Genomic DNA, 26,501 nt, shown 5'->3' on the forward strand with positions numbered 1-26,501 from the left:
TTAATCTCTCCCAAGACTCGTGAAATTGTTCTCCCTCAATTTGAGAAAAACTGGTTATAGCTTTACGAAACTGGTTCGTCTTACCAATTGGGAAATATTTTTTTAAAAATTCTTTTTGCAATCCTTCCCAAGTAGTAATACAAACCGTCTCAAGAGATTTTAACCAGTGCTTGGCTTTATCTTTGAGAGAGAATGGAAACAAAGTTAACCGCATAGCATCATCTCCAAAGTTATTGATTCGCACAGTCGAGCAAATCTCAAGGAATTCGTCGAGATGACGATATGGGTCCTCATTGCTAAGGCCATAAAACGAAGGTAACATTTGAATCACACTGGCCTTAATCTCAAAATGGCTCGCTCCTACATCAGGTCTCGTGATGCAGGAGGTGGGAGTATACGTATTTGGCATGAAGTACTCCCTCAAAGGACGGATCAAATGATGATCGCCAGCCATTGCGTACACCTTGGAGTAGACCGGTGTAGCACACGTCCTAACTTTGGGTTTTCTACCTAACTAATGCACTAAGCGGCCAAACCACGCAAACCACAAAGCGAGTGAACTAAAAACAACAAAAACTAAACAAACACCACGCAGTGACACATAACAGAGATTATGCAAAGAATTATGAAATCTATGTGTACGGTACCAATCATACACAGTCACCTCTAAGGGGTTCCTAGTAGGTAGGGCGTGCAGAAAAGTAAGCTCGTCTCTAAGATATGCATATACGTGGTTCTAAACCTAAATGCAAACAAACACTAGGCAATAAAGCGAATACTAATATTACGCCGTTCCCCGGCAACGGCGCCAAAAATTTGATGTCTTCTTTTAAATCGTTGTAATTTTGAAAAGATTTTTAAATGTAAAACATGTGAAAACCAGACATCAAATAATAAAAACCGGTTCTCACTAGTGGATGAGACCGGGTCGAACTCAGGGAACGGGAATATATCGTATTCAAGTACACAAATCTAAACTAATCTTTATTGCCGAATTATTTGAAATGTAAAATGTTCAAGAAAACTAAAAACAACTAACTATTACAACAAATGAATACCCTTCGCAGAGGGCGTAAAGTGCAATATTTACAAACCCAATTAAATTCCTAATTCTAAACTGAAAAGTAAAATTCTTCTATTCTTGCACTTCGTGTCACGTAATCAATTTCGCTCCAGTCCCGTGCTATCCTGCACAATTCAAATGAACACGAGCAGTACAAGAGAGAAAAGTAGAAACAGTGCTAAACGGAGAATACTAAAACAATGGAAAGTAAAATAAACGAAATCTAAATGACAATAACTAGATAAACCTAATGACAATTAACTAAGTAATTCTAAGATTTAAAGTAATATTAAAAACAACTAATTAATCCATTACAACTAAGTAAGTTTTATGATCTAATATTGAGTAAGCTAGTTTACTTTATTAATCAATCACTCTAACAATTCCTAGTTACTTAACTAATTCAAACAAGCTTATTCTACTATACTCATTCCACAATCCTGATTTAAATTCTATACAGCCATCACAGGAAAATGAGCTAAACAACACTGTAAAAAAATTCAGTAAACTATACTCCTGATCACTGGAAATTAGATAGATCTTCAAAAATTTGAAGTCACATTGATCACTCAAACTGATCCAGAGATCAGTATCTCATCACTCTTGATCCAGCAATTCAAAATCAATCAACACGGCTGAACAACATTTCTCTTTCATTAACCCAGCCTTTTTCAGAAATCACATGATCAACCAGGAATAGCCAAATTTCAGTTGGCACTTTGATAATAGATCAGTCAATTAACTTTCAAACAATCACTCGCCGGAAAATTCATTAAACCACAATCCATCACCGGAAATACAGTAAACATCATGCCATCAGATGGAAATCAATCCAAATTTTCGGTGCTCTCTTTTTCTGATGTAAAAAAATTATGATGATCAGTTAAACACAACAATAGAAGAAATCTAGCTATCTGATCGAATGAAATCAACACAGAAATTAATGTGATGAAACAACAAAAAAAAAATTATAATGAAAAAAACAGGGAAAGAAAGAAAAAGAAAACACAGAATGAAATTAAAAAAATCTGGAACTACATTATGCTATGAACAGAATTTTTAGGAATGAGAAAAAAATAAAAAAAAACGACAGAAAATCAAAGACAGCACGAAATTGATCCGCAGATGAAAAAAATTCAGAAAAATCAATGATCGGTTTATTTTTTTCTTTTCTTTGTATTTCTATTTTTTTCATATTTTAAGTTTTTATTACACAGTAATAAAACCGGAATTCATTAAGGAACCTACAGAAGAAGAAGTTCTAAAGAAGAAGAAGAGGAAGAAGAAGAAGAACTGAAGAAGAACTGAAGAAGAAGAACTGAAGAAGAAGAGAGATGAAGACTTACCGTGAAATGAGAAAAGAATTGGGGAAGAAGGCGGCGACCTCCACCACGCTGTCGCCGGAATGAGGAGCTTCCACCACTGCCGCCGGCTGGAGTGTAGACAGAGAAAGAGGGAGAAGGAGAAGTTAGGGAAAGGGATAGCCACCGGCAATGGTGGAGGAAGGAGAGAAGAGAGGGAATAGAGGGAAAGAGGGTAAAGAGGGGTTTCAGGCGTGAATGGGAGGAGGCGCCCGATTTTTGTGATTTTGGGGGTTTTAAAGAACTCAAACCGGTTGGAACCGGTTTCAAAAAGATTTTCAGTTTTAAAACAATGCAAACCGATTCCAGCCGGTTTGCTTATTAATTTTTTAGTTTTTAAAATTCAACAACCTTGTAAACTGGTTTATTAGAATTTTTTTTTCAAAAAGTTACAAACAAAACTTTATTTCATTTATAAGAAAAATAAAAACTGTTCTACTAATTTTTTTCTTCTTTTCTAAAAAAAACAAACATTTAAAATGATTTTAAAAACTATTTTCTCTATTTTTTTATTTTTAATTGAAAACTAACACTAGACTACTATGAATATAAAAAAAAAACTAAAATATGTATAAAAAATGTAAAATAAAACTATTTTTCATGCATTTTCTATTTTTAAATCATTTTAGCACATTTACTCGAAAACTAACATAAAATTGGGTTTTTAAAACATTATTTTATAAAATCATGCATATTTTAATGTTAATAAACCCTGAATTATATGCATGATCATGTACCTTATGTTGTTTTATAAAATCAAAAGATATAAAAGTGTATGTTGCTCTACAGTCGAATAAGGCAAGTGTTGTATGTCCAATGATAGAGATTGTACCTTGTACCATGTTGTCATTTTTTAGTTGTTTGGCAGTGATGGCATGCACTCGCCCATATACCTTATTTTTGGCAGATGGTGGTCGTTGATGTTGTTGTGGTGGTGATGACTGTCTTTCTCCTACAGTCTGCCCCTGAGCATATGCAATCCCAAGCGTAATGGCCGACCTTTCTGCAGTAATGATAGGTGCTCGTGTTACGAGGATACGACTATCCTGGATGGGTCTAATGGCACTTTGAACACGATTTGTTCTGCTTTTGGGGCATGCGATTTTTTCTTTTTTATTTCTCTTCTTCTAGGAGGTTGCTCTTTTCTGCCATTGAATGGTGGCCTGCGAACTCCACCCTTGCCATCAGGTCTGTTGTTGTCCTTCTTTGATCTTTCTCACTCTTCACTCAGAGTGGTAGCAACTTCGATAGCATCATTAAACGTAGAAGGTCTTTTGGTCAATACATAGTATCTCAATCCATCCTTGAGTCCTTAAATGAATTTATTATCCTTGGCCTGATCATCAGGAAAAAGATTCAGGTAGTGATGTTCCAAGTTTCAGAATTTAGTGGTATATTCAACTAGGCTCATGTTGCCTTGGGTGAGCTCTAGAAACTCTTGTTATTTCTTTTGTCGTGTATGTGGAGGGAAATATGTCTCCAGAAAGGTTGTCTTGAAGTTATCACATGCAATATATTCTATCCCAGTGAACCGAACCCGTTGGACAGTGTCCCACCACTTTCGAGTGTCTCCCATCAAGTGATACATGCCGAAATCAATCTTTCGGTCCTCTAGCACTAGTAGAACACGAAAGGCTCACAGATCTCTTTGAGCCAACTCTTGGCCACCTCAAGATCAACTTTTTTTTAGTATATAGACGGGTCTAACTTCAGAAACTTCTCATAAGTCATCTGACCATTATTTGGGTTTGCCTAAACTGGTGCTGCATGTTCGGGTTGATTCTGCATGTGTGTGTTCAAAGTTTGTGCCAAGTTATTGAGAGCCTCTCTGCTTCTGCCATTCATTGGCATTGTTGGTGTTCGCGTTTGTGTTAATGTTCACATTTATGCTGGCATTTGCACAGTGACTCATCTGCCATATTGATCATTTTTTGTAATGAGTACTAGTTATCATGCATCTATTTATCAAAGTGTTACAATTTTTAAATTTTACATAATAATGGTACGATATTCATTCGGGTTCATCCTTATAAAGATATTATCATAAAAGAACTTATTTATTTTGAGTTCATTGCTGACTCATTCCAACTATTGGTAGAAGAAAAAAAATTTGTTGTCCTTCATGGGCACTGCGAGTACATCTTAAGGTACACCCTCACATTACTTGTGCACATTTGTTTTGGTGAGTGTTCTACCTCCTTTGCCACTGTGGCAGACAGAGAAAGTCCCACCAAGTGACTTGAGCCGTTATCGATGAGAGTTGCCACTGCAATGTGCTTTCTATATGTGGCCTTCCTCATTTAGCAATCCCGAATGACCTTCCATGCAGTGATGGCACCACCAACAACCGTCTTGATTGGGTACCTAACTCAGCCACAACTCTGGGGTTGGCACTTTCCTAGCTTGTCAGTTGTAGGTCCCAAATAGTTGTGGCCTATTGTTGCATTGTCTTTACAAGATCCTGCATCGCTTCAATCAACACATCCATCTAAATTTTCCTTGCCATCTATCAATCACAAAAGAAACCCATTGGTGCTCCTCACTAAGGTAAGTGTTTTGAATTTATGTTTTCTTCCTTTAATTTTTTTGATTGCTTGCTTTGATTTCCCCAAAAAAGAGAAGATTGGAGTTGGGAAAGAAAGAGTGTGTGTCTCTTTCCTTGAAGTCTTCACCCACAAATGTAAGGGGAGAGGGTGTCACCCTCTTCCCTTTTCCAGGGATGCTCATGAGTTACCTTATTCCTTATATTTATTTTTTTCTTTACTGTTTTTTTGAATTATCTCTATAAAATAAAGAGAGAGAAGGGGGTTGACTTCACCTCTTTGGTAGGTGGGTCCCACCAGGGGTTGAGCCACCATATCCACCTTTCAATTAAAAATTATATTTTATTTTTAATATTCTAATTAGAATTCTAATTTGGGTTTCCTATTTGGTTTTGGATCTTATTTGGATTGCATTCAATTTGGATCAACTAAAAATTTAAATCCAATTCTAGGATGGATTTCAAATCTATCCAACATCCGGTATCCAAACACCAAATCTAATGTAATTGGATTAGATCCAATCTACTTCTAAAATGGATTCTAAATCTACCTAAGATCCAGATCCAAATACTAGATCCAATAATTTTAATTGTGGAATTCAATTTCAGGTTAATTCCTAGAACCTTTAATTTCATTCAAGTATATATAAATATTTCTAAATTTTATTTTCTTCAATTGCTATTTATCGACATTTAAACTTCAAAAATTGAACTAAAATCTCCTTTATTGATTTAATAATTCATGAAAATTTTATAGGTTTTACACATTCACACACAAATGATTTCATCAACAAAAAAAAATATAATAAGCTATTGAACATGTAATAAGCTACGTGCACTTAATACTATATTTATAAATTTAGTAAAATATTTGTGAAGTTATGACATGTTTTAGTTACAAGAAGATTGCGAATTTGGTTATGCGAACTTCGTATTATATATATGAATTTAGTAGAATATTTGGAAGTTTTGATAAGTTTTAATAATAGAAAGTTTACTATATATAAGAATTTATGTGAAATATTTGTGAAGTTTCATCATGTTTCAATTATAGAAAGTTCGCAAATTTGGTTATATGAACTTCATGTTATATATGTGAAGTTAGTGAATTCAGTTATACGAAGTTTACAGATATAGTTATGCAAACTTTTTACCATATATATGAATTTAGTGTAATGCTTCTAAAGTTTTTAGAGGTTTCAATTACAAGTTTACATATATGGTTATGCAAACTTTGTACTATATATGTGAATTTTTGTGAAGTTTGATAGGTTTCAGTTTGTAGAAAGTTTGCCAATATAATTATGTAGATTCCGTGAGATACTTAAAAAAAACATATAAATCTACCTTTTAATGAGAGTTTGTGATACCCATAGAGTACACTGATATATTACACAAATTTGATAAGGTTTGCTCGTATGAAGGGTAAAATGGCCCTAAAGAAGTCAAACGTTTGCAAAGTTGAACATGAGGAAGAATTTGAAAATTGTAGGGTATTTTGAAAAATGTGCCATTTTCACTATACAATATAATTATTTTCTGTATACTTTATTTATTTTATGTATTATCAAGTTCTAAAAACACTTAAAAACTTAAAAAATAACCTTTTTATAAAACGAGCCAGCTGTGATCAGCTTTCCAAGCTCAGGTTGGCTTGTGACGGGCTCACGAGCTGAACCCGAGCAGGGGTGTAGCCTTAACGAGCTGAGCCGGAATAACCCATGCTCGGCTTGTTCAACTCGTTTACCAGCCCCCATCCAACAGGGGATTCGGGCTAGGGCCTTGGTTCGGGTCAGGATGGACAGTGCCCACCTTGAGACCCGACCCAGGCGTGGAAACACACGCCCCCAACCCCCATTCTCTCTCTCTCTCTCTCTCTCAAGATTGAAACTCTGCCTCGCTCGTCTTGCCCCCTCTCAGTATTGTTGGAGCGCATCAGCAGCAGGCCGGTGGCCTCTCCGGCGAAGCACCACCACCGACTGCCTCTCCGACGCCGCGCCAGACGTGGTGATGGTTCTCTCTCTCACACATGGAACGAACGGGATGAGCATGGATTGTGAAGACTGAGGCGTGAGTCCATGCCCACTGTTGTGCACAATGCCCTCTCTTCTTCTTCTTCAATCCATCTTTTTAATTAATCATTTCAAACTTTTCATGAATAAAGCTTGATAAGGTTTTGATATTAGGGGTTTTGTTTTGTTTTGTTTTCCAAATTAGCATAATGCATCATGTTTGTTAGGATTTAAGATTTTGATTTAGTTGTTTCTATTTTTTAAATAGCACGAAATTTTATCAGGGTTTTAGGTTTTTTTGTGTTTTTCTGTTCAATTAGCATTAGACATGATTCCATGAATAATGAATGCTTGTTTTTTCTTAGAATATTAGGAGCTTTGTTTGTTTGTTTGTTTGTTTTAATAAGCATAAATTAATGATCTTTTAAGATTTAAGGTATTGATTTGGACTTTTCCAAATGACATGAATGTTTAATTAGGCTTTTAGGGTTTCTTTTTGTGCTCTTTCTTCTTTTCAGTTATCATTAAGCATGATTTCATTAATGAATGCTTGATTTCAGTTTTCAGACCCTTAAATATTTGTTTTTTGTTAGGATTTAAATTTTTTATTTTGGTTTTTCAAATGACATGAATATTTAATTAGACTTTCTATGTATTTCTGAGTTTTCGTTTTCAATCAACATTAAACGTGGTTCCATGAATGCATGCTTGATTTTAACTAGAATTTCAGGAGTTCTTTTTTTTTTCAATTAGCATATCTATGAATGATGTTTGTTAGGATTCAGGATTTTGATTTGGTTTTTGAAAAATATCATAAATTTAAATATGGTTTTGAGGTTTTTCTGTGTTTTTGTTTTCAATTATCATTAAGCATGAATCCATGAATAGTTAATGCTTTAGAACTTTTTTTTAAACATATTGTTAGTATAGTTTATTAGTAATTATTATTTTTTTTTACTGTGCTTTTGTGCTCATTCTAGTTTAGATTCTTGGCTCCGCCCTTAGTATAGTTTATTAGTAATTAATTTTTCTTTTTTACTGTGCTTTTGTGCTCACCTTGGTTTAGATTCTTGTCTCCTCCCCTGGATTTAACCATCCTCTAACTCTACCACCAAGCCATTTCAAAATGGTAGAGTTTAATAACTCCTAATTTTTATGTAGTTGTATGCAAAACTAGTGATTACAAACCCAATATTCTTTCATCCTTTACTTCCTTGCCTCCTATTACTTGATGGTCTTTTCCCATTTTCTTCAAACCGTCCTACATGAGCCTTTTGTGCAAATAACACTTTTCTGTTTTAGTGGAGCAAGAATGAAGTGATGTAAAAATAACAACCCTCTTTTTTTCTTTTTGTTCTTTTGAGTTTCATGTGATATGCTGGCTACATGTTCTATTACATTTACATTTTTTCTTTTCAAGTTTACAAGTTAGTAAGTTACCTTTGCCGAAACTGTCTCTACCACAATCCCTACCAGTTATTAGCTCTCTCTCTCTCTCTCTGTGTGTGTGTGTGTGTGTGTGTGTGTGTGTGTGTGTGTGTGTGTGTGTGTGTGTGTGTGTGTGTTTGTGTGCGCACTAGTGTGTATGTATGTGTGTTAGGGAGAGAGAGTTCCCAAATATGCACTTGTGATTGGGAAAACTGTGTTCACGGAGCACTGAATGCAATGTGCACTTATGGCTTCTTTTTTCCTAATTATTGATTTATTTTCCTCGTTCATCTTATGTTTCTAAGTGGCTCGCTGAAATGCAAATTCAATTGACATAGATTCACTGGTTACTCATCCAATTTAACCCAAAAATTCATTCCACAAATTCTAACAAGTGTCACCAACCTCAACTAAATGCATGCCACATCATGCCTGGCAAGGTGCTTTTTTATAGCATGTATGACGAGTGCTTAACCTAACACTCCAGCTAGCCAAAAATGCACCATTTCTGGCCGTTGGATCTCACAGAGATCCAACAACTAGAATAAACCCTATTTATTTTACCCAACTTTACCCTTCTCCCCCATTTTCGCACAACCCCTCCCTCTCCCTCTCTATGCAACTCCTTAGCATCGGAGATACCTCCCACGTCGGAGATCCCCTTGTCACGAAATGGCACAAAATTTAAGACACACGTAATACAAAACAATAACAACAATTTTATCAAACATAAATGAAATCCAAATGCATTTGGCTAGATACAGCCATGAGGAAAAACTAGACATAAAAAATAAATATTTTATTAATGAAAAATATTTGCACAATATACAAGTCAACCTCAAAAAAATACCCATGGTTTTGGTCGTCTATTTCTAGTGCATGTTATCATTTGTTGGTTATGATTGATTTGAAACTTAGGAATGTGATTGTAATGGGATTTTTTTTCTCTTTTTGCCATTTTCAATGTCTCTCATTGCAGTAGGAGAAAGTTTCAGGTTTATCTTGTGTTACCCGATACAGTTCAAACTTATGTTTAGGTAATTCAGTCTGATCAAGTTCTTGCAGATTCTAGATTGGTTGCATTGGAAGCTTTGAATGACATAGACATTTTACTTGCTGTTTATGCATGCGAGAATTCTAGCATTCGAAGCTTGGAATTCTCTGTTACTTTCTGGAGCTGAATGTAGTTTTTATTGTCTACGTTTCTTCATTGGTACTTCTCTGTGTGTGTGAAATGATGCCTAATCTTGTTAGTACCGTAATTAGTGAGTTTACATGATCTTAAACTTTAATTCTGTTCAATCACCCATCATCTGTTGTGTTGGGTTAATTCGATGTGGCACTTAAATCAAACTGAAAAAAATTATGTTCAGAAATTTTTTATTTTTGCAAAGTTCCTTTCATTAATGGCAAACGAAAGGATAGCTTAGTAGTGAACCTAATTGTGGAAGCTATTTAAAAATTGCTTAATTTAGAGCTTTCTTTCTACTGAAGAGGGCAATAATGCAACATGGTCTTAATTATATTAGGTTCGTAATAAAATTGTAGAATTAATATGCTTACTTCATATCACCCATCATGAAGTAGAATAACAAATATTTATAGATACATGTTTGCTTTTGTTTTTCTTTAGTATATGAAGGTTCTTTATTGTTTATTTTAGCAAAGTAATTTCATGTGATTCAACTCAATCATTGAGACTACATATTTATGGTTTTGCTTAAGCATCTTATCTTTCATTTTTATATTAATGCTAATCATCATCGTTCAATGGATCTGATTGTTTACTGATTTGTTTTTTTGTTGATTTCTTGTTCAAAAGGCTGAAGAAGGCTTAAGCTGACACAAATTGGTGTTCTACAAATCTTAATGTGGCAAGGAAGATGGGCATGTCTGTTAATTCAAATATAGACAATGGTGGAGATGTAGGCAATTGTGAAAATGTGCATGTGAGTTTGGCTTTGAATGTTGATGAAGAATTTGTTCCAGAATTGGATGCACAAAATGATGTTGGTCATGTGCCTATTAATGCAAATGAAGGTAGTGTGATGGAAGACCAAACAAGTAAAGAATACATTCCAGGTGTGCCATTGGAGAGTACACCTGTTAAGGGCATGGAATTTGAGAGTGACGTGGATGCACAAACGTTCTACAATACGTATGGTAGGATGGGTGGCTTTGATACTAAAATAAATACTTCAAAAAGAAAAAGGGGAGTAGTTTTTTGGAGACAATTTACATGCAAAAAGGAAGGCTTTAAGAAAGAAAATGGAGAGTTAAAGAAGAAAAGAGCTATTAAGAGATGCGGTTGTAAAGCAAGAATGACTGTTCGGTTATGTCCCAAAAAGAAGAAGTGGGTTGTTCTTAATATTCAATTGAGACACAATCATGTATTACATTCTTTATCTAAAGTAAACATGCACAAGTTGGCAAAAAGGACCAATATGCCTCGAAAAAAAGCTATAGATGCATGCATTGAATCTGGTATGAAACATTCTCAAGTGATGCATGTCTTGGCCCATGAAGCAAGAGGAATTGAAAATGTTTCTTTTACTGAGAAACAACTTACAGTGCATATTCCAAAGGAATCAAAAAAATATCATGGCAAAGACTTTCAAATTGCATTACAATATTTTTTGAAAAAGAAGGAAGAGAATGTAGATTTTTATTATGCTATTCAGGTTGATGAGAATGGAGATATCTGCAATTGTTTTTGGGCTGACGCTAGATCGCGTGAAGACTATTGTTTTTTTGGAGATGTAGTTGTATTTGACACAACATATAAGAGAAATAATTATTTGATGCCATTTGTCCCATTCACCGGAATTAACCATCATAATCAGTCTATTGTACTTGGATGTGCATTACTTCTAGACGAGAAAAAAGAGTCCTTCATTTGGATTTTTCAAGAATGGTTGCATGCAATGGGTGACCAACCTCCAATATCTATTATCACTGATTTAGATCCAACAATGGCAGCAGCAATAAAAGAGGTATTCCCAAATGCATTGCATAGGTTGTACATGTGGCGTATCATGCAAAACCTTCCAGGATTTGTGAGAAATATGTATAAAAGTTGTCCAGATTTTAAAATGCATTGGGATGAATGGTTTTACAGATCAGTAACAAGTGAAGAATTTGATGCTAGATGGTATAAGATTCTATCCTTATATCCTAAAATGAAAGATATTCAATGGGTTAAAGACCTTTGGAAAGACCGCACCTTATGGGCTTTAACATATTGTAATGATACATTTATGGCAGGAATATCTACATCTCAACGCAGCGAGAGTATGAATAACTTGTTTGAGAAGTGGGTTGATGTACACACTCCATTGCAGTTGTTTGTAGAAAGATATGGTGCCGCACTCGAAAGTCGTCGCCACAAAGAAAAAGAATACGACTTTAAAATGATAGAAGGAGATGTACCAACTCAAACATGTAGCAAAATTGAGCATCAATTGCGACATGTCTTCACTCCAACAATATTTTCAAAATTCAAGGATGAATTTTTGAAATCTGTAGGTTGTTTTGCAGAGCTTGAAAGTGTTGGTGATATTAAAACATTTAGAGTGGTACAAGAGATGAATGAAAAAATTGAAAAAAAGTACATTGTTACATATGAAGAAAGCACACAACAATTAAGTTGTCAATGTCGCTTATGGGAATCATCAGGCATTGCATGTTCTCACATGTTTTCTATTTTTAGAGTTGAACATATTCGTGAACTACCTTCTAAATACATCCTTAAAAGATGGACAAAGAATGCAAAACATGGTGCCATACATCAATTAGGTTGTTCACGACTATCAAACGAAACATCTACAATTATGAAAAAACATGTGCTTTTGTTGAAGGCAAACAAATGTATCAATGATGCAATGGAGTGTGATGATGGTTACAAGTATCTTGTAGATCTCTTGGACAAGGCAACAATTGATTTGGAGAAAATTAAAAATCCGGCTCGTGCTACTGATGAGAATGTTAGTGTTAATGATGAAAACACATGTAACAAAGGTGAAAACATGAAGATGCTGCATTCCACTGAAGTTTTCATAGATAATGACATTATTCCGAAGGATCAAGATCCACTGCGTGCTAAAGGATGTGGTGGTTGTCATGGGCATAATGCACAAAATTGTAGCCTCAACAAAAAATCAGGGTAATCAATTGTTAATTTATTCGTTTATAGGATGATTTGTTATTTGTATAAATGCAAGTGAGTTTTGGGAGAATTTTATCATTTTATAATGCTAATTAATATTGTTTATGTATTTTTTTATTTTTTGTAGGAATAGTTCTACAAATCTTGTTACTGGCAAACCTCCACGACTATGTCATATTTGTAAAGAGACAGGGCATGATAAAAGGAATTGTCCGACATTGAAAAAACAGGTCATATGTTTTAAATAATTATCAATTTTACTTACTAACTAGTCTTACTCTTGTTTGAATGATTTTTTTTATGTAAAATGTATCAGGTGATAAAAGATGGATATACATAAAGGTGGACATGCATAATGTACAATGGAAAGGCATTGCATCATAGTAAGGTATGTTCCTCATGATTTTGATATTGCTTTGACAGATTATTTTTCTTTTGATGGTAAACAATTTTTTTTGGAAAGCTTGTTGTGTTCCGTTGTCATAATTTCTGGTGTTGTGCAAGCTTGGAACTGATTGATGCTTCTCAGTTTAGTCTCATTCTGCTTTTGGCTGGGGTTTCCCATGCTCCTTTGCTGTCATATAACTTGCATGTAGGAACTACCAGTGTTGTAAGTATCTTATGGTATCGTATGTTATGATACGATACATCATTGCTTTGGGAAATATCGATATGATACACACCTGTATCTCAATACTGGTATATATCGTAAGATACACCTACACAATTAGTGCAGTTTAGGTTTGCACTCAATGTGTTTTTTTTTCCCTTTTTTTTGGGAAACATATAAGACTCTTTAGGGTGAATCTGTGTTCACTCCTAAAGAACTTGAAAGTGATTTGAGGTTGATTTCTTTGTAGAAGAAAACTTCATTTTTGTTTAAACTTAAAAAAAAAAATGGTTATGTAAAACTTTTAAGTATTGACAAAACACTTTGGGATTTTGTTCTTGTTTATGTAAACATGCATTGTTATAAATCTTATCAGTGTTATAAAAAACGTGCCTTGAGGCGCGCCCCCCTGTGCCTCAAGGCGCAAAAAAAAATTAACTTTTTACAACAAGATTTCTGAGATATGATCAACAAGATTTTTGTAGGTTAATCTCATATATTTTCCAGTTATTTCAGTTATGTAATCAGTTTCTTAGTATATTACTATATTTTAACTTTTGTTGGTTAATCTTGTATATTTTCAGTTATTTCGGTTATTTAATTAGTTTCTTAATATATTTTAACTTTTGTTGGTTAATCTCATATATTTTCCGGTTATGTAATCATTTTTTTAGTTACTTTTATATGTTAATCTCATATTTTTTAGAATAATCTCATATATTTTTACTTTTGTAGGTTAATCTCATATATTTTCCAGTTATTTCAGTTATGCAATCAGTTTCTTAGTATATTTTAACTTTTGTTGGTTAATCTCATATATTTTCCAGTTATGTAATCAGTTTTTAGTTACTTTTATATGTTAATCTCATATTTTTTAGAATAATCTCATATATTTTAACTTTTGTAGGTTAATCTCATATATTTTCCAGTTATTTCAGTTATGTAATTAGTTTCTTAGTATATTTTAACTTTTGTTGGTTAATCTCATATATTTTCCAGTTATGTAATCATTTTTTTTGTTACTTTTATATGTTAATCTCATATTTTTTAGAATAATCTCATATATTTTAACTTTTCTTGGTTAATTTCATATATTTTTCAGTTATGTAATCGGTTTCTTAGTATATTTTATCTTTTGTTGGTTAATCTCATATATTTTTCAGTTATGTAATCATTTTTTTAGTTACTTTTATATGTTAATCTCATATTTTTTAGAATAATCTCATATATTTTAACTTTTGTAGGTTAATCTCATATATTTTCCAGTTATTTCAGTTATGTAATCAGTTTCTTAGTATATTTTAACTTTTTTTGGTTAATATCATATATTTTCCAGTTATGTAGTCAGTTTTTAGTTACTTGTATATGTTAATCTCATATTTTTTAGTACTTATTTGAGATTTTCTATTTCTTTTTGGTTGTTATTTCATCAATAAAGCATTTTTTATTTATTTAGATTTTTAGAATTTTTTTATAATTTTTTTTAAAGTTTTCAAAAAAAATATTTGAGGCTTACGCTTTACACCTCGCCTCGGTTTTTGGTGGAGCGCCTCGCTACTCCTCAACGCTTTTCACAACACTGAATCTTATGACTTGTTAGCTTAGTTTTGTTTATTATTTCACAATTTACATTTTTCTTGTGAGATATGCATGTCATTCATAGCATATTATCTTTATTATTGAATGTTCAATGTTTTATGCAGCTAATAATTTCTTGATATATGATATTATGGTTTTATTTATCACTTTTTCTTGTGTTATGATTTGTTTAGAATTTTCCTGATTTGTTTTTGGAATTTTTGGAGGTTTTCTGTTAAAAATATGAATTTTTAACGATACGTACCTTACTTTGGACCTGGCTGATATGGGTTACGATATGATTTTTACAACCTTGGGAACTACAATTATATGAAAGTGACTGAAAGATTGGGAAAATGTAACGTAATGACATTTTTTGACTAATGTACACCTTCATACAGATACACAAGAAATACATGCTTGTATAATCTCAAAAAGGACTATCAGGATGCTTTCTTTAACACTGACATGCATCATACGTTAGTCATATTAAAAAAGTTAAACCTTATTGGACTCACCTATGAAGCATTTGCTTCTGCATTGGTAACTTATTATCTAGCGGAAAGTCATAGGTCTGAGCTTTATCTGGTCAATCAGAACAGTGGACGAGTTTAGGATGGATAGCATATCAGGAAACACACTTTGGAGTTTGGATCATAGTTGTTCCAATCTAAAAAGCTCATTTGAAATTTCGTCACATTTTTTGTCATCCATTTTTAAGCTATTAAAATGCCTTTTACACGTTACATTGACACACTGCAAAACATGTTTTTTCACTGAAGAAACTGTGCAATATATGGGCCTTAGTTAACATTCACACTCCACTAGGGTCAATCCAGATGGTCTGAATCTGTCCATTTCTCTTTGCAACAAAGAAGTTGCCGTGGTTGGATTTTACAACAATCAGCTCTAGATCTTCCACCTTTTCTTGAGAAATCCTATTCTTATGCATCTATGTTTTCAGAATTATTGTCTTTCGAGTGTCTCAGAAAAAAGAAGAAATAGAATGTGATTAAAGTTCAATCATTTTTAAAGGCATGATATATATATATATATCCATTAATTATGGATTGTTAGTATTTATTGCTAATATTTTATTACTCTTGATTGCTAACATATGTCATATTTACCAATTTATGAATTTAATGTCAGAAACTTTGATTTTTTACAACGCAGCTTAATTATTACCTGCATTTGCCACTTTTTTATTTAAATGCTTCCACCAACACTAGTTTTGTCATTTCTTTTCCTCCTTGTTCAGAGGTTAATTTTTGACAAACCAGAAGATGGTGTGAGAAAAATAGTTCTTGCCACTAATATGGCTGAGACCAGTATTACCATAAATGTAGTTTTTGTTAACTGTGGAAAGGCAAACATCTTATGATGCATTAAGGGGGCGTTTGCTTGTCACGAAAGAGGGTGCCACAGCACCTCTTCGTGGACTCTCCTTCCACTGAAAAGGAATCGGACCCCTCCAATGGGAACCGTTTCTGCTGAAAAGGGTGATCCAGCATTGATTTCAGGCTTCCTTTCATCGCGGAAAGGGAACCCGATGTTTGTTTTTCCACTGTGGGCCTTGCGGAAACGCATCGACAGGCGTGCATTTCCACGGAAAGCCACACAAGCCAATGCCCCTAAACAATACCCCGTGCTTGCTTCCATCTTGGATTTTGATGTGCCATCTACGGTCTAGGCATAGGGAAGGGGATTGACAATGGAGTTTTAGGAGATGGGACCACTTGCCATGCGGTTTGCTCATGGTTTGCATGCTCACATTATTTTACTCGTGGTTTTGACTGTGAACCTCTGCTTTCTTCAGGTACAATCCCTGTGATATAAAAGATCAACTCAATTGTAGGTGAAATTTCAGAGCTGGACTGCAGAAGATCTTCATACTTGGTTGTGTCAGGGCTAAGACCACTTGTTGGCAGTGATGGTGGGGAGGATATACTTTTTATATGCTGTTTCTGTTTCTGTGGGAAATATGTAAATGAGATGTAGGTTTTATTTCTTTGGAGGACTGGCCATGTTAACTTTGTAGAAGTGACAGTGGCTGTGTTTGTCAGTTACCAAAAGAGATAGGACCGTTTTGGGATTAGTATAAAAGGTGGTCTGACCTGTAAAGAGGGGTGTGAATGGAATTTTGAAGTTGTGTTCTCATTTGAGTTCTCAAGTGTTTGCGCCAAAAAGTCTGCAATTGAACCAAACTAAGAGACAATTTGGAGAGAGAGAGAGAGAGAGAGAGCAATTAAATTACGATGTTCCAAATATCAGGAAGCAACATGACCACAATTAAGTGCTCTAAGCAAAATTAGATCCAAGTTTCCCTCACAAGATAGTTTAAACCAAATTAAGAGACAAAAACTAACGGCTAACAATCAACTATGCTTATGACTGGGCTTAGCCTGTGAGGGACTCCTCCTTGTGGGTCTCAATGGTCACGTCGGATGTTGGGTAGGCAATGCAGGTGAGCACGAAACTCTGCTCGATCTGGTCATCATCCAGGAAGCTGCCATCTGATTGATCGACGCTGCCACTCTTAATTATGCCGGCGCAAGACGAGCACGAACCAGCACGGCATGAGTAAGGCAGGTCTATGCCTTGCTCCTCAGCATGGTCAAGAATGTAGACATCGTCCGGGCACTCAAACTCTTGTTTTCCACTTGGTGTGACCAATGTGACCTTGTAACTGGCCATGGCCAAGACCCGGCCACGCCCAGCCTTTAGGCCAAAAAGAGTGTGGTTCACACTAAGGAGAGACGATCGGAGAGTTGACACGGGCTGCCGGCGTACAAAGGATGTGCTGCTGAGCATGGTGCTAGACAGTGTAGCTGATGCCATGGTTGTCTGTGCTATGCGGGAGCAAGGAACCAGGACCAAGTATGTTACCTAGCAGAAACACTACCACAAACAACACTGTCTATGGAGAAGGAAGGTGTTAAGCCTAGAGAAGTAATAAGTGTGTATGGACAGTGGGGCTAGTGGATGAATTGGTTCCTTACCCTATCTGCCACGTGGCATGCTAATGCTGGTTTCTTATCTCCTTATCAACGAATGGCATTCACTCATTTTTTAGGGCTACAAATTGCTCTGCTTTATTCAAAGTGCACTTGGTGCTAGGGCTGTCAATGGGTAGGGTTTTCATCGGGGTACCCGACCAGACCCAAATACGATACCCAGGTATGGGTATAAAAAATGCCTGAGCCCAATATTATTCGGGTCAAACCAAACCAACCCGAGTAATGTGCAAGTTGAGTTTGAGTTAAAACTTTTGTCGGATATCCAACTCGAGTCGCCTGGGCCTGTGTTTTATATGTATTTTTGGTGAATATAAGAGGGTTTGGATACACCCTGATGGTTTGGATACTTGACCCAGTTGATAGACCTATTTGGTGGACTTAATTGCTCACATTTCTGAGTTTTTCACCATGTGTTTTGACATACTTTGTTGCACCAACTTGGACATAGACAAAACCGGGTCTGGGTCTGGATCCAGGGCCTACTCTGCAACTGAGTCTGGCTCTAGTGAGCTTAGGAGACAATGGGACCAACCCAAACAAGCACCAACCAATTAGGTTGGGTTTTTGTAATTTCAAAGAAAATTGAGGTTTATGTCTGCCATCAATTGGCTTCAATGGTCCGGACCCTTCTTGGAGCAATTTTGTCCACATGGTGGATGGTGGGGCCCATTATGTCGTGTCACCCCTAGAGCCTCTTATACCAAGGAACACTCTAGAATCTGACCATAACGAAGCCACAAGATATGAAGTGAACGCTGAAAGTCTTAATCCAAGCATTTCATGTAGCTATTTCACCACAAATTTTAGGTTTACTTGATGCTTAAATTTCTTAATAAATTTTAAAAAATATATATTATAGGAAAATATTGGTATATCTAATCTTTAAAAATATATAAATGTATATGAAAACATTAAAATATAAATATACAAAAATGTAAATATCTTGTTAATAACGCGATATCGTGACGTGTCATAGTGACAGGTATCATTAAAAAGTTTTTTCAGTCATCATTTTAAACAACTAAAACATTGCAATATTTTCAAAATATCAAGATATTATCGGTTTTAATAAAAACATCACAGTATCATCACAATATTTACGTTTCTAATTGTTATTTCGCATGCATAAAACAACTTTTTTTAATTTTATTTGTTTTTATTTCTTGTAACATATTTTTTAATTAATTTATTTTTACCAACAATTGGATCATAAAAACACGAAAAATAAAAAAACGTTTCAATTTCTCACAACAAATTAGCCACCGTTATTTTCCCTTTTTAAACTTTTGCCAATATTGTTGCCTCCTTGCATTATATTCTTAGTGGAAAAATTACACAAGAATCGCTTTGTGTCCCGTATGCTGTTAACATGGATAGAAACAGAACCTTTGGCCATATTCTGCTTAAAGGGTTGCATAAGTGCATGCATATGAGTTCTTGTGTGTGTGCATGCATGTGTATATTACTCGAAGAAACCACATCTGGGATCAAATACTTGGTTACACTAGCTTAGCCTGCCATACCTGCAATCGTTGTCTCAGAGGCGTAAAACTCTGCGGCTAGGACCGGATGCTGCCCTCGTTAAGCTAGGCTAGACTAGGCTAAGCCTGAGTCGGTTCAAGCTAGAGACCAAATACGAACCATACCTGACCTGGCTCTGTAGGTCTAGTAATCGAATGATCACCCACCAGATGTCAGGCTCAATGTCCATCCTCAGACTCCCAGCCATAGCAAAAAATCTCACTTTTTATATATATATTTATATAGAGAAACCACCCTCAGGATCAGAGACCTAGCCGCGGTGGCTCTCTCTGCATTACATTTTTTTGAGATGGAGAAATCGTCTCCATGATCAGAGACCTAGTCGCGCTGGATCTGCCTGCCATACTTACGATCGCTGTCCTGACAGCATAAAACTGTGGGTTTACACCTTGCCCCAAGAGGGTCGCCACACTTCAACTTGTGCAAGGAGTGATGCCCATGAGATTTGAACCTAGACCACCTGCCTAGCGGCCTAGGCCCCATCCCACTACGCCAAACCTCTTTGGGATTTGCCTGCCGTACTTACAACATTGTCCTCACAGTGTAAAACTCCGTGGGCATACCCTTTGCCTTTGAGACTTCCTTCGCAAAGGAAGATCTTCAAATAAATTGAACTTTTTTTTCTATTTGAGAAAATACTTAGGAAATCTATGCCGAATTGTGAGTAATGGTATCTATACAAAATAGTAAAAATATGCAAAAATAAAAAATAAAAAACAAATATATAAAAATTATTATATATTTGAGATGGACAAGATTTCAAAAAATCTTATGTTGTGAATATCTCAAGCAAATATAGCAAAATTTTCAAAATCTCAATAAAATCTACGATAATCTTCCTAGCTGCCATCCTAAACATATTCATCTAAATTATTGATGCATGGCTTATAATTGAGCTAGTTGTTCTCAGCCAGGTGGATCAGGTCCAGAAACCCGTCTAACAACTTGCAGTTCACCACCAATTCAAGCTTGGCTCATGCTTGTGGCAGGCCAAACCTAGCCAAGCTCGAGCTAACTCATTTCCAAAAAAAAAATACTTTGTTTCAAAGTTGGAAAAAATGACACCTTTTTTATATATCTAAACAGACAAACCACCCTCAGATCAGAGACCTAACCGTGCTGGCTTTACCTGACGTACTTACTGTCGCTGTCCTAGCAGCATAAAACTCTATGGGCTTACCCCATTGCCACCAAGTCACCCTTTTGGCTTGCACAAGAGGTAACACCCATGAGATTTGAACCTGGACCACCTGCCTAGCGGCCTAGGTCTCATCTCACTACGACAAACCCCATGGGGGCAGAAACAATGGCACTTACAACTCTAGACCTATAGAGTCAATAACCAACTAGCACACACACTAGTTTAAAAACTAGAAGCAATAGAATTTTGAACTCTAATGTAAAATATGTTTATTGCTACTTACCGAGCTTATATAATCCGAGCCAAGTCCATCACTCATTGTCAGTTTCAGCTCAATAAGTTTGAACGAGTTCTTTACGAGCTGAATGCGAGCCGAGCCATGGGTGGCTTGTCTCGCTTTCCAACCTTACCCTTTTCTTTTTTCCCAAGCATATTTTTCCTACCCGATGTAGTGTAGGGGTGGTAGTGGACAGGGGCGGGGGAAGGGGACAAGGTCTCCAAATCCTGCCCTTTATCCCCACCTTCATCCCCGCACAGGTTTTGATTTTAACTTCCATCCCTGCCTCCATCACTGTTTCATGTCCTCCATCCCTGGTCCAAATGGGGCGAGACCCTGTTTCCCCTCGGTCCATTGCCATCCCTAAAGAAGGATTGGGGATGGGATGGGGTGGGGTAAGGCAGGGATCGGGATGGGTACAGAGTGGGGCGGGGGAAAGCGTAAGTCCATCCCCGCCTCCATCCTCTCATGGGTTTTGATTTTAATCTTCATCCCTATTTCATGTCTTCCATCTCCGGTCCAAACGGAGCGGCGGGGCCCTGTTTTCCCGATCCACTGCCATCCCTAATATAGTGGTTGTGAAAATAAAAAAACTTGAGAGAAACTAACATTTTTCTTTTCTTTTATATTTTGGAAGAACAGGCCCTTGATGATACAGACTTGTTGGTTGTCCTAAATTCACAAAAGCTCCCTTCCATTCATTTATCAGCATTGCCACTTTTGCATTATACAGTAACAAGGCATGGGACTTCTACTATGGACAATGCAAGACTTATTGGATATATTTATGAAATCATTTGATTAAGAGATATGCATTATACATTAATATCCAGATAAGACATAATAAACAAATCCAAAACTTCATAATTCCTTGTGCATGGTGCAGCATTGGTCGCTGAGACCTCAAACTAAGGCTTTAGATAAAATAAGATAAACTTATTCCGCATATTTTGGACAGGAAGAACATGGCCACCATTGTGATTGATCTAAATGAAAGGCCTTGCATTCAGGAAGAGCTCTGTCAACTTTGTCTTCCACTCTCCATCACCAAAACCCTTCCCCGAGGCCGCGCAACTTGACAGAGAGAAACATGCATCCACCAGTCAATGTTTGGGAAGTTGCAGCCCGAGACACCATCTCCCTGTTCCAACATTTGCAATATGTGGTATTAGATTTTTCAAAATTGGCATCCATTGTAAAACCACCCGACGAATTCGTCAAGTGAAAAAGGTAAAAAAAAAGAAAAGAAAAAAGGGAGCCGATGAAAAAAGAAGATTGTTCCTCAATCACTGTGAAAGGGAAGGAGGATAAACCTCACCCCCCATGAATGGTGTGCGGGGGCTGAGGGTATACCTCACCCATTGTGAGAGCTCTAAGAGCTCTCATGGTGCACCTCCTGCCCCCCTCGATACACAGAGAGCGAGAGAGAGTCTGAGGAGAAAAAAAAATGAGAAAAAGAGTTGCAGAGAGAGGGGGAGAGAATTACCGAAGCACATCGCCGGCGACCACCACAGGTATGTTTTTTTTCTTGTTCATTCCCTCCCATTTTCATTCGTTTAGAAGGCCGACAGCCATGTCTGACGGCAAGTTGCAGGAAAAAAAACACAAACAACAAAGCCAACAGTTATAGCAGCCAACCTTGTTGTCGTGAGAGAGAGAGGATTGGCAATATCTGCCGCAGAGAGGGGGGAGGTCGAGAAGGGGTTGTGCCCCTTCCGCCTTATACCCAACTAGTCGGTCGATCTGGGTCGCACCCAGACCAAACCAAGTAAAAAAAAAGGGTCGATCAAACCGGTCTGACTCGATCATACCGAATCAGACCAGTCGATCTGAGTGTGAACCCAGACCGGGTTGAGTCTGACCAAGACTGACTCAATCTGGTTTAGTCCAAACTGAGTCTGGTCAACTGTTTCAAACTCGACTCGGTTGATCGAACTGGTTCTGACCGAATTGGGTCAAATAGGGTCTCAGTTCCTTGCTTGGTTCTGTTTTGATATGGTCCAGATTGGATCTAGGTTCAGTCGGTTTGAACCGATCCAAGTTGAACTGGATCCAAACAAAAATTGGGTATGGATCTTGTTTGACAAATCTTGATCTAGATAAAAACTAGATCTAGATCCAGTCTAAAATTATTTGGATCAGTACTCGATCTAATAAGTAGCTGGATCTGGGTCTAACCCATAGCTGTTTGGATCAATTCTGAATCTATATCAGAACTAGGTCTGGATCCAGATTGATAATTTTGGATCCATATCAGAGTTAGATCTGGATCTAACTCATACCTGGATGGATCAGTTATGGATCCAAATCAAAACTGAGTTTTGATCCAGTCTGACAGTTCTGCATCCAGATCAGAGTTAAATCTGGATCTAACTCATAGCTAAATGGATCAGTTCTGGATCCATATCAGAATTGTGTCGGGATCCAGCCTAACAGTTCTAAATCATAACTGAATTTGGATCTAGTTTGTGATTAATTATGAATTTTGATAATCCAATTGAGTTTTTAAACCAAAACTAGATGGGTCGAGACTAGGTTCAGTAAACCTAGTATTCTAAACTCATACTGAACCTGTTTTGACCTAGGATGAGTCAGGTCAAATCATAAGAATTGAAATGACCAAATTACTTTTATGTGTACCCAATATTTGATTAAATAAAATGAGCATAATGTTGCACTCCAAACTCAAAATAGAGTGAGGTTTGGTGCGTTGGACTTGTACCATAGAGGATAATCTTTTTTTCCTATGGTTTTGGTTAAATTAAAGGCACAAAAATCAAAGTCTGACGAGTCAACTTGAAAGAGGTATTTTAGTAATTTTTTCAAAATATAAAAAAAGGTATGTATATTAATATGTACATGCATGTGTGATGATTATATCCTATTGTTAGAGTCACTTGAAACTCGATTGCAACTAAAGTACAACAATTGTATTCGATGTAGGATATTATAAGTAATCTTAGTTGTGAACAAACTATATTGTGTTGCATGGTATTATTGATATTGTATATTAGCATGTTTGAAAATGTAGTTATTAAGTGTGAACATGATATGTATAAAATGACCATGCATGAGATTATTGTAATGAGATGACTATATGCACATGTTAGTCATGATATGTCATGCATATTAGAAAAAGATTGTTTTATGATAACATATCTATGTTATAATCATATCTATGTTATAATCTGCGAATAACATGCATTGTGATGATATTATGATTAGCCTTGAGTACATTATTATTTTCATGTCATTTAAATTTTATATTGAGATTAGTATGCTTTAACCCCTTAAATCTTGAAAGTGACAACCTTTTGAAAGGACTACCTAGTTCGCGGCAAAAGTGCAACCCCCATGGAGAGTGGACCACCAGTGATTTAATGATGCAAAGACTCTACTTCGTTGTATGCATAGTATGATACAAAGTGTGAACCCTAATGTCATTCTAAGATTGAGAGTGTGATCCATTGTGATTATTTCACGATAGCACTTATGGGAGAATGAGTGAAACACGAACTTAAGAGTAAGGTTCAATGTAATGAACTTAAAATATGACTTAGAGTTATATTCATACAGTATCTGGGACTCTATACAACCATTGATGGTTGAAAGTCATTATGATTAGGATGTAGCATGAACCATACCGAGTTTGAGTTTGAGTCTGACCTCTCGGCTTGCTATAGGTGGGGTCCCCTTTTTTTATTTAATGCAGTGTCTGGTGATTTGGAGATCACTAAGATTGTATGGTTTATATTCTGACCAACAGTTTAGAATTAAGGTGTTCTACACAGGTTGTTATGCCCATAGACGACTATAACCGATATAGCCGACCTAGTGTTATAATTGAGAGAGTTAAGAAGAAAATTTAAAACATACAAACCTTGTGTGGTGTGTCGAAAACTAAACTCAAATTAGGGGCTTAGATCCCACTACAGTTGTAAGTTAAAGTCATTATTTGTTTATAAATATTCTTTACCGAGTTGTAGAGCCACCCCTGTATAATTACAACTGTAGGTTTCAGACACACTAGCGCAGGCAGGACGTGATCAGCTACTCCGATATTGCAGCAAAATATTTGTTAGTTTTATTTTCTTGTTATTGAAAACTCATGTAGTTATTATTTTCATATGTTATGAATGATTAATTTTGTTAAAGAAATTGAGTTTACTATAAAAAATTACTCATATTTTCTCTATGTGAACTCTGTATGCTTTTCCTCTGAGAAGTAATACTAACTGGACTTGGACTCTTGAGGTCTCAGATCAGGGTGTTATACCCATCCTTAGAAAAATGAACTCCTAGGCTGCTTTTGGATGTTTTTTTTTTTACTTAAAGAAACCACCCCAAGATCAAAGACCTAGTGCAGTTGGCTCTACATGCCGTACTTATGGTTGTTGTCCTAGCAGCTTAAAACTTTGGGAGATTACCCCTCGCTCCCAGGGAGTCACCACACTTTGGCACAACATGGGATTTGAACCTAGGCTATCTGCCTAGCAGTCAAGGCCCCATCCCTGGGCTTATTTTGGATGCTTCATATTGGATTTGACAATAGAGGATCTCTAGCCTCAACCCCCTCCCTTGGTCAGGCCAAAGATCCATGTTTTTTCTTCAAATATATATTCTAGATCCCAAAAACTAGAGCTCACCCCGGGTTGTCCAAGTGGTTGGGATAGTTGTTGGAAAGATAGTCTATTTTACAGGATTGATTCCTCCTCGGATCAATCTAATTGCAAAGGCTACACAGAATTATAAAAAAACATGCCAACTCAGTCTTCCTATGAGAATGCTTTCATAAAGAGGGAGGTACGAAAGGATTAGCACATGAAAAGTGGTAGGCAAAGAGAAAAATTGAGACCTACTTGTGCCGGCATGGCACTTTCCTAACATGACAATTTGATGTTTGTTCAACTCATGACGGGAAAAGGAAAGGAAAGATGCCAGCTCGAGTAATTTGGTATGAAAATTGCATGAAACAAACAAGTAGACGATGATTTGTATATATGAGAAACAATAAAGCATGGCCAGGCATTTGATTCATGATTGAAAGTGCAAGGAAAAGAATCAAGAAGAAAAATTGGTCTTTACCTTCGGCTGAATTTTCAGCATTTCGAGCGCCCGAGAAGCGATGACTGACAGAACCATGCATGATAGCTCTGTGGCACCTTCATTTACCTCCCGTGACAACTCTACACTTAAACTCACAAGTTGGAAATGCCCTACTTGCTCTCTTCCCAACAACTGTTCAAGAAAACACATTAATATGCAAAATCTTTGACAGGGCGCTAAACAATTAGAAGCCTCTGAGTACAGTCCATCATAAGATTGTTAGTACCATGTTTAGGAATCCTTTACAATGTGGGTAATAAATTATAGGAATGAATCATACAAAGTAATAAATTTAGAAGTCCCTCATAAACTGATATATAAACTAAAATTGAATTATAGCAATTTTCGATTATGGCCATTTTATTGTATACTAATAATTCTACTCAAGCTTTAACTCAAAAATATGTAAATCATTAGCTCACAAAAAATAACTAGGAAACGTATCAGAAACACAAACCAATTTAGATTTACCCCCTATAAGATCTATATAAACTAAAATTGAATTACAACAATTTTCGATGTAATTGTCATCTTGTATGGTTATCCCATACTTCTGTAGTATGTCATTCATTACAGATCCATTATATTCTTTCAATTATGGCCATTTTGTTATATACTAATAATTCTACTCAAACTTTAATTCAAAAGTATGCAAA

At 36.0% G+C, this 26,501-nt stretch overlaps 3 protein-coding genes across 3 annotated transcripts in view; 2 read left to right on the plus strand and 1 right to left on the minus strand.

The window, feature by feature from the left end:
* Positions 1-10,695, plus strand: part of MLO4 (Seven transmembrane MLO family protein) — a 70,590-nt gene extending 59,895 nt beyond the window's left edge. The window contains exon 15 of the mRNA XM_089996943.1: positions 10,229-10,695. Within this exon, the coding sequence (XP_089853069.1) occupies positions 10,229-10,249 (21 nt within the window). The 3' untranslated portion in view covers positions 10,250-10,695. The remainder of the gene's footprint in view (positions 1-10,228) is intronic.
* A 712-nt stretch (positions 10,696-11,407) lies between these two features.
* On the plus strand, positions 11,408-17,683 carry LOC149847341 (protein FAR-RED IMPAIRED RESPONSE 1-like). Its single transcript, XM_089996944.1, has 4 exons — positions 11,408-12,568; positions 12,699-12,801; positions 12,888-12,959; positions 16,579-17,683. The coding sequence occupies exons 1-3, from the start codon at positions 11,430-11,432 to the stop codon at positions 12,909-12,911; spliced, it is 1,266 nt and encodes a 421-aa protein (XP_089853070.1). The 5' UTR covers positions 11,408-11,429; the 3' UTR covers positions 12,912-12,959; positions 16,579-17,683.
* Positions 16,988-17,704, minus strand: LOC149847342 (ferredoxin-A-like). The gene has a single exon (XM_089996947.1). The coding sequence runs from the start codon at positions 17,598-17,600 to the stop codon at positions 17,160-17,162; it is 441 nt and encodes a 146-aa protein (XP_089853073.1). The 5' UTR covers positions 17,601-17,704; the 3' UTR covers positions 16,988-17,159.
* Positions 17,705-26,501: the final 8,797 nt, after the last annotated feature.

Source organism: Nuphar pumila, chromosome 2 (assembly GCF_984573655.1).
Source record: "Nuphar pumila chromosome 2, dmNupPumi1.hap1.1, whole genome shotgun sequence".
In the NCBI taxonomy this organism is placed as follows: domain Eukaryota; kingdom Viridiplantae; phylum Streptophyta; class Magnoliopsida; order Nymphaeales; family Nymphaeaceae; genus Nuphar; species Nuphar pumila.

Coding starts and splice junctions, on each gene's coding strand:
- LOC149847341 (XM_089996944.1), top strand. CDS start 11,430: ATGTGGCGTATCATGCAAAACCTTCCAGGATTTGTGAGAAATATGTAT. Junction 12,569..12,698: donor AGCCTCAACAAAAAATCAGG/GTAATCAATTGT, acceptor TATTTTTTGTAG/GAATAGTTCTACAAATCTTG. Junction 12,802..12,887: donor GTCCGACATTGAAAAAACAG/GTCATATGTTTT, acceptor AAAATGTATCAG/GTGATAAAAGATGGATATAC.
- LOC149847342 (XM_089996947.1), bottom strand. CDS start 17,600: ATGGCATCAGCTACACTGTCTAGCACCATGCTCAGCAGCACATCCTTT.